The sequence below is a fragment of the Spodoptera frugiperda genome, chromosome 6, assembly GCF_023101765.2.
Source record: "Spodoptera frugiperda isolate SF20-4 chromosome 6, AGI-APGP_CSIRO_Sfru_2.0, whole genome shotgun sequence".
Classification (NCBI taxonomy): domain Eukaryota; kingdom Metazoa; phylum Arthropoda; class Insecta; order Lepidoptera; family Noctuidae; genus Spodoptera; species Spodoptera frugiperda.
In genome coordinates this window covers 8314647-8326968 of record NC_064217.1, presented here as the reverse complement: position 1 = coordinate 8326968, position 12322 = coordinate 8314647, and the positions used below count along the sequence as shown (strand labels likewise).

Sequence of the window (12322 nt, the reverse complement as noted above, 5' to 3'; positions counted from 1 at the left end):
AGGCGAGCGTAATAAGTTCCGTAATTGACCGGGTGGGCGGAAGATCGTCCTGATGCTGTACCTTCGGCGTAACAGGTGTCCGATGGTGTCGGTTACTCCTTTCACATAGGGTAAGAATGCTGGAGTCCGCTCCGCAACTGCCGGTCGTCTTTTACATGATGAACTCGCCAGTCGAGTACATTGGCGCCAGTTGTACCCATTTGTTTCCAGTACCTGTTTAAGGTGATCAAGTTCCGCGTCAATGTACTGGGGATCACACAGGTTCAGTGCCCGGTTGATTAAAGTACGGGGAACAGAGGCAAGGTGGGAGGGATGATGGTGTGAGTCGGCTCGTAGGTACCGGTCCGTGTGTGTCGGTTTACGGTAAACCGTGTGTGACAGGCGGCCGTCCGTTTCACGCCTCACGAGCACGTCCAAGAACGGTAACATTCCCTCTTTTTCCTCCTCAGTGGTGAACTGAATGCTACCGTGCACCGAGTTTAGGTGTCCCACGAATTCAGCCACATGTTCCCGGTTGATGACGGCGAATACGTCATCAACATATCTCCACCAGTATCGCGGGCGCACCGGGGCGGATGTTAAGGCTTGACCCTCAAACCACTCCATATACATATTAGCAACCACTGGCGCTAGCGGCGAACCCATAGCAACTCCGTTCACTTGCTGGTAATAATCCCCTCTCCACAAGAAATAACCTGTTGTCAGGCAATGGCTTACACAGTCAATGTATCCAGTAGGTAAATCTGTCCCGCTCAAAGTTGTGGTGATAATATTTATTGCCTCATCTACTGGAACATTTGTAAAAAGTGATGTGATGTCGAAACTCATGATTATCTCTTGAAAAAATCTAAACGTTACGTGAGTAAGCCGATAACATAATAATTAATTTAGTATGTCTCACGAAAGTTACAATAAAATTATAAAAATTATGTAGATGGTAAGCATTTTTTGAAATACACAATTACATATGTAAGCAATGGTGGAAATTTTTCACAAATCCTTTCGTATTGTCCATGAAATCTTTCTGAATCATTTGATTAAAACAAGTTGTTATGAAATGTATTTTACAAATAAAAATATTTTAAGCTGGAGGTTCTATTTAATAAGAACTTATTAGTATTTCTTTAATTCCTCGAAGCAGTAGATAAAGGTGTACATTAACAATGTGGCACTAAGATGAGAAAATCGTAAGGTACCAAATAATCCAAATTAATGTCCATATAGGGTTTTAAAACTTGAAAAATAATAGGACATTATCCTTTTGGTTACCTTTTAATGCTTTCGTTTCAGTTGTAATATGTTTTTGAAAAAGGAAGGAAAATAAATCACTTAAAGCATTAAAAATTAGGTACGAAATATATATTTATTGTCTGTTCAAATTAAAACGTATTGATAGACTACTTTATTGAAGTGTTCAACGCAAGGCGGTATGTTTCCAAGTATCGAACAAATTGTTCCTGGGAAGTCTACTAACGCAGAATTTTGTATCTGTTGGTTGAACCTCTGAAACAAAAACATTATGTACATCAATTATCCTACCAATATCTTTAACAATTACTGGGCATTTTTCGGTTTTTGACAATTTCTCAGTAGTAGCACGGAGTCTGGAATTGTGCCCAGTATATGGCAATAGGCTCATCCCCTATAAGATGGGACTTATAACACAAATGGTAACTGACTGATAACAAAAAGTGGGTGTACATTGTATAGCGGCATTAAGTGCTGTAATGTGCACCTCTGCCTACCCCTTCGTGGATAAAAGGCGTGACTTTGTAGATAAAAATAATACAATATATCTTACCCCGTTTACAGTGATAGTGGGTATGAACTTCGGTCTGATGCGCTTAGTATCTTTTTCAGCCTGCAGCTGCAACACTGTACCCATATTTGAGTCCACACACGCTCTCACATCACTCGCTCGGAGACCCACCCTCTTTGCGCACTGCAACAAAAGAATGATAAAATTATCGATCCCATTAACCACACAATAGCGTAGGTGAGTGGGACTAATTTTTATTTTAATGTCCGTCTTGTAGATTATTTATTAGACACGTATTTTTATTTTCTTGCGTAAACAAATACTTTTGATGATATATTGATTTGAAATACGGCGTAACGTCTCTTCTAAGTACGTTTTATTCTTCGTAGAAATGACGTATTTGCTCTCACTTCTAGACTTTGAGTTGTTTTATCTCAGTATTGTTATCTTGTATGACAAAATAAAAAATAAATGTCTAATATTTTTTCATTAACGGACTATTGTCTAATGCACGGTATATGTTCATGCTTAGTGGAAGTTATTTTGTCATTAACACTTATTTACCGACAGTCAAAGACTAGGAAACAATAGCCAATGAAAGTCACAATTTCATGGCACAGTTTATGATATGAATGATGAATCTTAGGTATTTTAGAATGAAAAATTCTGTACTAAGACATGTCCATTACGCAAATCAAGTGGTTAGAGAAGCAATGAAAATAAAATAAAAGATTCTTTATTTTAACGTTGATAAGTCTGCGTGTATCCACTAACTCGATTACTGCCAGGACGGCGAAGCGAAGATGTGGATCGTATGTATTGGAGATACATCCAGAAGTTAACGGAGACGGGATGATGATAACGATGATGAAAAGAGAATATTGTCGACATATGAAGTATATAGTAAATTCAGGGTACTTTTTGACCCAAATTCTATAACCAATAGGAATTCAGAACAAACCTTATATTAGTTTTTCATTGGTCTAAAAGTTTAGGTCATAGTTACCCTGTAGGATCATAGGAATCACATCTTATGGTATCTAAAAGTCAAATTCATTGTACCTAATAGGAACCTTAAGTCCTTAAGTAGCCACATGTACAAGAAATTGAAGAAAAGAGCTCTAGTGTGCTTTAAATTTGCATCGGGATTCTCCTGTATTTTCTCTAATGTCTTCTACACCGACAGTGAAACGGTTAATCGTGAACAGCTTGCACGGCGCGGTGGCATCGTGTAGCCAACAGACGTCAATTAATCCTTTAACTACCGTTAGAAGACTGTTGAAGGCAAATCCTCCACAAATGTAGACCAAGGTGGCAGTTAACGTATTAATTTGTTTCAAGATAGATAATAACACAAAAATACCTTCATATCCTTTCTAGTTCCTGCCTCAGTCCTCATTTCGCAGAGTACATATAGAACCTTTTCCACGTCGTTTCGTTCCTGCATGAGATCCAGCGCGCAGCTCTGCACCATATTGCCGGTACACTCACTGGGACCGTGCTGACATACAAAACCATCGTACCCTTGGGTAACGCTCTGTAAAAATTATTAAATTAATAGAAATATTAATAGAATACAGAAGTATTTTTAATTGGATTTTAGTCTGACTGCCAATAGAAAACTGTTGAAGGCAAATCCTCCGCTAACGTCGGTCACCGGTGACCACCACGGCGTTCAAAGTGTTAAATAACTTTAAATAAAGTAAGAAAGACGGAAATTAATTGGTGGACCTTCTGACCCATCCACTGTACAGAAAATGTCAGGTCTAGAGAAAAAGATTAAGAATCGACGTTCCTTTAATTGGAAAATCTCGAAGAAGACTTGTAAAATGTGTTTTAGGAATTAGCACAAAAGAAAACTAATTATTAATTTATCAAGATCCTCTCTTATTATTGATCCTAGTTCCACCAATCACAGCCTGTGGTTCAAAAATTGATGCCTAGGTGTATTTTCAGGTCTACCATAAGTCGTTACGTACACTGTATGTGATTTCCTACCTCGCTAAACAAAAATAACTTACAGAAGCTTTTCCAAAAGGTACAAAATGTAGACTTATATAATCCTGGAGGTGGCGTATAGATGGTTCCAGTTGGTTTTCAATGAAATTTCTGCTGTCCGGACACTGGCTCTCATAGTATATTTTAACAGGTATCTGATAAAAGAAAAAAAAATTTACTTAATAAGAGAAGATTAAATGGCTATGTAATTTAACAGCAAATTAATGTCAATACTCAAGTATTGAAATTAATTTGAAGATATTGATCGTTCATCGCATGACTTATTAATAAACAGCTCATTTTTTATTACTAAGTAGTAAACCTAAATATGAAACAGATAATATTACTGCTTCTGCTTCTTCTACTTAAAAATAGAAGACGTAAACATCTAACAATAACGTCACACATAATATAAATGTATAGCCACAAATACAATAACACAATTTTAGCACACCCTCAATAACACACGTGATATAAATAAATATTAGGACTTAAAACTTATGTGCAGGACAACTTTCACTGCTCCAGATAACAAGCTCATGAGATGTTGACCTCCCATTACTGGTATGTGGTAGGTACATACGTACTTTACTAACTGCACACGCCTTGATAACTGTGCTAAATAGCCTGAGGATTTGGCCAATGACATCGGTCATTATCTATCCTAAAACAATTGTAAGTTCGATGAGATTATTGGAGTACCACAAGGTAATATTTTGGGCCCACTTTGCGTACTACTCCATTTAAACTTTAAGAACAAGAAAGGGTTTCGAAAAGTAACTACTGTACGTCTTTAGATAGTGTAAGGCGTATTGTAATATATGTTGTTAAAATAAATTAAATATTTTTAGAACTTTACTATCGAATGCCTGAGTGAATTCCAGCAACAAAATACTTCCATTTGTCAAAGAAAAATATAGCAATCACCTAATAATTACATATTATAAACTTTTGTATTGCGTGGTTTTGTTGATATTTATCACAGAAATGATTTAGAGCAAATGATTGTAGTATAATTTATTATTTAAGTTATTATACAAAACATTACTACAAAAATAAAAAAAGGAATAGGAATATTACATGTTATGTAGCAAAATTTTGTTAACTTTTGATGACACATTAGAGACACATTGTTGCGTTATCCATAAGTGGAAGATTAAAAAGTCATTCCTAATTAAATTATGAAATAGCTTAAAATATCTTCAGTTATTCACATTGAAAATGAAACTAGAGGTATATAACAAGGTTATACTGATGTAGTTCAATACACAAGATAATCAAAAGAATTGGCTCATGTGCATAAAGACGAAGTAGAATAGAAACTAACAGTATTTACTCGTAAAAAAAAAGTAATTGTATGCAATTACAAAGAATAAATGGAGAAAATTATTGCAAAACAATAATGAATGTAATCAATTTCACACAGTTGTTTGGAAATCACGAATCAACTTTTTATTACAGTTTCTACATTGTGCTTAGTTACTTCAGTTGGCTATATTTTCTAAGTTCTCATTTTCATTATCATTCGTACTAAATAGCTTACCGAGATTGAATCATGTTACCGAAAGATACTCTATTTCTTGACAACAAGGTATGAATACGAGATATTTTAACCTTTTAATTTCTGTGGCCTTTTACCAACTAGTTTCAAATTGGCATCAATTCTCTGCCAGATTTAGCTAAATATCGGTATAGTCCACAAATGCCCTCTAAAATTTATTAAATAGAATAATGAACTCTTGAGTAAGACTTGTCGTTAGATTTTTAGGGCTTCTGTCTAGCTATTGCGATAGTCTTAACATTAGGAGTTCACATGCTGCCTTATTTTTAAACCTAAATAAAGTATTTTGATCCACTGTAATTTGTGCGAGTTTTGAAGTAGGAAAACAGTATGAGGTGTAAGCGTATTGGAATAAAGAAATATGTATGTACTACCTACCGAAAATTACAGTAAATATGTGCATATTTGAATATAATGTTTTCACAGCTGTTAGTAATATGTAGTTATTTACAATGCAGTTTTACCACTTCTACTACGAAAACACCGAACTAAAATACATAGTCCAAAACTAAAAACATTTTCTTTTTCTTTTTACATATAATTCCATCTGGCACCAATATTGTTTAAAACACGTAAACTGGTGAACATTTACATCTCACGAATTAAATAATAGTAGGTAAGCGGCGTTGGCACCATTTAGATACGGCTAAATGTATTCGAACGTAGTGCATTACTTAATAAAATATTTTTTTACCTTTTGTGGAGCATCGCTCTCGACCTGTTTCAGCGCGACAACAAACACAAGCACTAGTTGACTAAACCGTAACATTTTGTACTATGAAATGGTGATAATTTGTCTCTAATAGAACCGGGCTATGTTTGATTAGTGCGCGGGGAACATTTGTGGTAAATATTTACGAGTAAATGTTACAATTGCTGTTAATTCGCGGCCGGTCCGCACCTGACTTGACTCACATGTGATCAATTTTACGATGTGCTTTTACGTACGGACCGATAACGATAGATAGCTACAGTACTGTCTACGAATTATAGAACGTAGATGAATATTTTAATATAATGTATGGAGGTTACTGAATCGAATAAAGAGAAATTTTTAAAATAAACTATTGATCTAGACTCGGCAGCTAGCACTGAAGTCGTGCAAGACCAATAACAGGTTTGCATCAAGTTTATATATTTAAAAACTTGTTGCTAATTACTTGAGTTTTCTAATCGAATATTTAATATGTATATTTTCAATAATTACAGTAATTTTACGGTTAAGTTTCATTGTTTTTTAACATGGATAATTACCGTTTCATTATTTTTAACGTAGCTTATCATTTTTTAATTTTTACCTCCAAGTAATTCTAATGTTAACAGCTAATTACGTAATATACAACTACAATAATTTACTTAAGAAAAATTCGATGCAAAGTAATTGCCAATTTACGGTGGACATGGTACTAAATATTAACACATTTATTTTAACTGAAACAACAGACGCACTTGGATCAGTAAGTAGCATTAAATATAGAGATATAAGAAACACCATGATTCCACTTTATACTACATTACAACATTGATTTAAAAATATCTGCATAGCATGTATTAATTATTGTTGCTAATACATTTGTATATGGTACGGGGTAACATATTTTCAAAAAGAAAAAAAAAGTATAATCAAATGTTATTAAGACCAAGGAAAAAATATTCTACAGTCAAATATTATTAAGACCACCATTATACAAGAGAATGCGCGAAATTTCGCGGTCAGTTGTGAGGAGAAGGCACTATAGTACGACCAGTTCAGTATTTCAGTATGCACTTTGCACGAAGTGTAGAAGTTCAGACGCTGACAGCCGGCTGTCGCTCTATCAAAACAGCAAGCAGTGTAAAATTGTAATAATTATGATGGCGAAATGACCCAGAAATGTCGGTCCCGGGGCCTGGGGCTGGTTTCAGGCCTGTGCAGGTTTTTATACTGCATGGTTTTTGTCGGTTTTAGCTCGTAAATTTTTTTCACTACAACTGGTATCGCTTAGGTGAAACTCATGGGGTAAACACATTTAAACCGATTCTATAAGATCAGGAAAATAAAGAAAAGAAAAGTTATACAATGCTGATTGAAACGCAGTTTATGTACTTACCAATATAATTTTCGAGGTTATTGTTCATTTCAAATACGCATTCATGAAAGCTATTATGCCTTTATGCCTTCTAACACTTACCAATTTTCCAGCTGTGTATACAACGAATAGATAATAGCACCCGACAGTATCATGATCCAGTACGGTTGAATCAAATATATGGCATACGAAATCAATATTATTACAATAAGGAAGTATACTATTTCCATTTAATAATCATCATCATCTTGTTATGCATTCTCATCGGCTTTGGCTATAACCATTTCTCTAATTGTTATATAATTTATTTTGAAAATAATAGTACCTAATCTTACGTCATGATTGTAAACGAACTGTCAAAATTCATGTCGACATAGATTCATTGTAGTCTGTTGAATTGAAAAAGTTTTTATAGTAGACTACCTCATTGGTTACAAGAGTAACTTTTTATCACGGTTTTTAAATAGAGATACCAGGCTTAGTACGAGTTTGTTTTACGTTTAACTAGAGCGTATTCGGTGGTATCCGGACTTCTGATGGGTTTTCCGGCCAATCAGAGGGCCAAACGCGCTATTATTTCGTTTTCGTTCAACGTAAAGCAAACTTGATATACAATGACAAACATCGGAAAGAGACAAACATCGAAAGAATAATTTTTTTTCAGCTTTGTATCTAATTGGTAAAAAGTTGAAAATCGTACCGTCGCATATTCTTTTAAGGGATTTCAGGCGTGATATTATTGCTACTTTTAATAACGTATGTATGTATCGCTTGCAGTACTTATCATTATTACGTCCACGTTTGCATTATGAAACTTACATAATATGGGTGTGATAAGTAACTAATAGTTATTTTCTTTGTTTAGTAAAAGAATTCAGTTTATTTGCAACTGGCTAATGCCAAAGTCTTTGCAGTCGATGGAGATGAAGATAAGGTAACATTTCATAATATTTAAATATCATCAGCCAGTCTAAGTGGCCACTGCTAACCAAAGGTCTCTTCTCGTATGGAGAAGCTTTGAGCATTATTCATTTCATAATACTTAAGTATTAACCGATACTAATAAAGGTAAACTAATCGAAATCGTAAATTAGAAAAATAAAACAAATCAAACTTGTCTTAAATTTATTTTACTTTCACAATTAAATTACTTAATCTTTACAACAAAATTATCCTATTTGCATACTCTTTCTCTCTAGTCTCTTATTCTTCTCGATATACTGGTCGAGGACAGAACAAATCGGTCTTCTAGAACCCACAACAGAATTTTCCGTAGAATATTCTTTTTGGAAAGCGTCGTATTCTTCTGAGATGTTAGTTGATAAATGTGCAATGGACTTCTCATAGAAACTTCTTGCTTCTTCTTCATAATTGTGTATTTGAGAGACTGGTTGCAATGTTGGAGGTATGTAGTTGTCTCTTGCTTCTGTCCGGAACGTTCTAGAAGACAAAAAACTATAGTGAAGCACAAAATGACTGGTTTTAAGGTGAGCCCTCTATGCAAAGAATTTACAAAAAAAGAAGTTTTAATTTACAAATGCTGTTTCGATCAGATTTCTTCTTTAAGTGACTAAAGCGGATAACACAGAAGATTAGTTTTCCAAAATTAGTTTTTCAACAGCTTATGATGATAATTTCTTTGTCTACATACCCTGGTACCCACGGCAGCTTATTATGTGTCCTTATTTCTCGAAAGCCTTCCTTAAACTTTTCTCTGTCATACACAGACTTTGCTTTGCTCACTGGAAGTCGACATTCTGTTTGTGGTTTTGGAGTTCTTGTCTGAAAAATAAAACAAATCGTACAGTTTTTAATAATTGCAATCATCTCTTTATCTATGTGCTTTTATCAATTGCATTTGTTTCTATCTTAGGGTCTAACCACACCAATCGGTTGATCCTATCGATCAACATTGGTCGACTAACCCATCGCTTGGTTGCCGCTCGATGGCATCGATAGACGTCGACTTATCCATTCTACCATAGACCGATCATCCATCGATTGGTCTGGTAGAAACTGTCTATCTACTTCGAGTTATCCATTCTACCATCGATCGATTAGTGTGGTAACACTCTTACCAAGCATGGTGTTATTCATTCCACCTACACCCATTTAAACTTTTTAAAAACATTTCGAAATATTAAAAAACTGCCAATGTACATACTTGTAACTCCTCTAGTGTTGCAAATGTCCATGGGTGATGCTGATCAGTTATAATCCATCAGTTGACGGAACTGTACTGCAATAAAAACTTACCCAAGGCATATCCTTGAAAGTGTAATAGGTAACAATATCCTTATTACAAGACTGTCTCTGCAACTGATCAGCTGTGTACGGTCGATGGTGCAGTCGGCTGGTCGTCAGGTACGGGTCCAAGTACTTCTCAAAACCTTCATGAGTCGTGTCGATTGGCTCCAGTTCTGTTCGCCAACTCGGTTCTTGAGGAAGCTAAGAGAGACAAATTGAGAAAAATTAATCAATACAACAAAATAATAGGTAGTATAGTCGGTTTTCACTTTAGTAAAACAACTAATTTAATATTGCTATCTAGTTCTTCTCTTTGAGTATCTAATAATTGAAATCTTAAAATAGAACATCACTTGAATAAAAATAATTTATTATGAGTAATTTTTTAATCCACTGTTATTTCTGTTCAGTGATGTAAATCGGTATTTAGAAGGTAATTAATTGATATGACGTGTAAATAAGATTTATACACTTGTAATTAGAGTGATTTATTTGCGTACGAATAGAATACTGCGTTTTTTTAAGTTTCTCTTTTAATGAGAATCACTACACGACTGGTGTGACGGCTGGGCAACTGGCTGCCATACAACAAGTAGTGTGTGAAATCCACTAATTCTTGTTTGGGTCTGGGTGTCAAGAGATGTTTGAAATTGTATGTTTGTAAACGCACACATGACACAGGAAAAAATCCAAGTGTGGGGGCAAAATTAAAAATATCAAAGTACTTGCCATTAAAACTGCTGGGACATTAATTACGCTAAACCGTCTTACAAGACATTTATTAAGCAGTCTACGTATTTCAAACTTATCACAATAACAGGTACCTAGAGGAGAAAAATATATTTTAGACAATTTAAGTGAAGTAACAATATAACACTTACTGGGTCCTGTGGTAGTCTAGTGGGGAGTTTGTACTGATCCTTATCTGTTACCAACCGAGGAGGTACAACTGGTGGCGTGTAATGACTCTTCATCTCTGTAGTCCCATGCGCTGAGCATTGTGGCACTCTGTCTTCGATCTGAAATATGTGAGTCTCGAAACAGAACTAAAATGCATTGTGAAAAGCAAAATAGGAGGTACGAAACAATTTATTCACTATCCTTATTAGTTAGGTCTTGATAATGTCTGAGTACCGATAATTAATGCTATTTTATAAGTATTATTATGAAAATTACTATGTAAGACATCAGCAGCGAGGGTTGAAAATATAGGTACAAATTATGTAATTGCGATAGGACTATTTGTGTAACAACGGGTTACTCTATTAAAATAAAATAAAATAAAATGTAGAATGTTGGGAAATGACCTGATAAAGGCCGCAGATCGCTTTTTATCTAAGCCATAACTTACGCTTTTGTTCAGGAATGGCAATAAATGTCTTAACACGACACGTTCATAAGTTGATGATAACGAGCAGGTGATAGGCATTTTTACAGACAAAGTAGATTATTTTCAAGTCAAAATAAAAAAATACTTTACCCTTCTAGGCTGTGGATAAACATACTCGTTTTCCAAACAAGACGTATGTTTGTTGAACCTCTTCGTGTCAGGCAGTTTGAAGCCGTAGTGGTTAGCAGACTGCGACCTTGTCAGCTGTTTGGTGATGTTGTAATCTCGAAAGTAATCCTTGATCTCTTCGATCGGAGTTTTCTAAATGAGAAAAAAGGTTTTAGAAAAAAGGTAATAATCTAATGTAATCTCGTTCTAGATAATTCCTATCCATATTTTTATGTTTTCTGTTATGTTCTAAAATTTGTTTTTTATTAAAACGTTGCCCCGCACTAGGATTTTCTCCTGTGTCGTGGGTGCGTTAACAAACATACAAGTTCACATACACATGACACCCAGACCCGAAACAACAATTTGTGGATCAAAGAGTTGCTCCGTGCGGGAATCGAACCCGCTACATGTTGTGCGGCAGCCGGTTACCCAGCCACCGCGCCAACTGTGCAGTGAAATTGAATTTCGGTATTTATTTTTGGTCCAGACAGAACGTTAACACCTAACAAAACATCTAAATGTAAACAGCTTAAGTTTAAATACAATATTTACCTTCCCCATTATCACTTCTGGTTGGTCTGCCCATTTTCGTCCAATAGTCTCACTAGACACTCCAGTGCCTGGAAATTTTCTTACTGGGTATTCCAAATGCACTCTATCCCAATGTGGTCTGGGTAACTTTTTGGGGTAATTTGCTTGCATTGTGCGTTTTTCATCTAGTGGGTACATTGTAAAGGTACCTTGTACAAATGATTTTAATTGAATTCGCGTAGGTTAGAGATAAGGACTGTTCCTGACTGTGTTGGGTGATGTGTGATCAATAAGGGTAACTGTAGTGATGGGAATTAGTTGCTATGGTTTCTGAGTCAGTTGTATGATTTTAGAAACTATTTTGCTGGGGCTGTTACTGGGCTTTTTGCTTTAGTATTAGGGTGGCTGACATTTATTTTATATTAAGTTTTTAGGTTCCTTTTTTTGTGTTTGTATTAAATATATTCCTTTGGCATTTCATAGCCATAGTTAGGGAGTAAACAGAACCCCCATGGGAGACAGGCGTGAAGTTATGCATGTATGTATGTATGTTAAAGTGACTAAATAGTAAGGAGTGTAGGTAGTCTAAGCAATTAGTAGTACTTATTGTTGGATAACTTAAGTACCTATAAATGACGTAGAATGAGACTGGAATG

The 12322-nt window shown here is 35.2% G+C and overlaps 2 protein-coding genes across 5 annotated transcripts; both read right to left on the bottom strand.

The window, feature by feature from the left end:
* Positions 1-1344: 1344 nt before the first annotated feature.
* Positions 1345-7751, bottom strand: LOC118267826 (GILT-like protein 1). 4 transcript variants are annotated; one of them, XM_050694149.1, is made up of 6 exons: positions 7490-7751; positions 4354-4421; positions 3781-3912; positions 3123-3296; positions 1802-1942; positions 1345-1503 (listed from the first exon to the last, which is right to left on the bottom strand). In XM_050694149.1, exons 2-6 carry the CDS (start codon positions 4411-4413, stop codon positions 1375-1377), a joined length of 636 nt encoding a protein of 211 aa, XP_050550106.1. In that variant the 5' UTR covers positions 4414-4421; positions 7490-7751; the 3' UTR covers positions 1345-1374. The 4 variants fall into 4 exon arrangements, with proteins under 4 accessions (XP_050550106.1, XP_050550107.1, XP_035437945.2 ...); XM_050694150.1 differs by having other exon boundaries at positions 4363-4421; XM_035582052.2 differs by lacking the exons at positions 4354-4421; positions 7490-7751 and adding an exon at positions 6013-6433.
* Positions 7752-8506: 755 nt separating this feature from the next.
* On the bottom strand, positions 8507-11938 carry LOC118267862 (uncharacterized). The gene is made up of 6 exons (XM_035582108.2): positions 11688-11938; positions 11115-11285; positions 10516-10653; positions 9644-9835; positions 9039-9169; positions 8507-8827 (listed from the first exon to the last, which is right to left on the bottom strand). Exons 1-6 carry the CDS (start codon positions 11862-11864, stop codon positions 8557-8559), a joined length of 1080 nt encoding a protein of 359 aa, XP_035438001.2. The 5' UTR covers positions 11865-11938; the 3' UTR covers positions 8507-8556.
* Between the last annotated feature and the right edge of the window lie 384 nt (positions 11939-12322).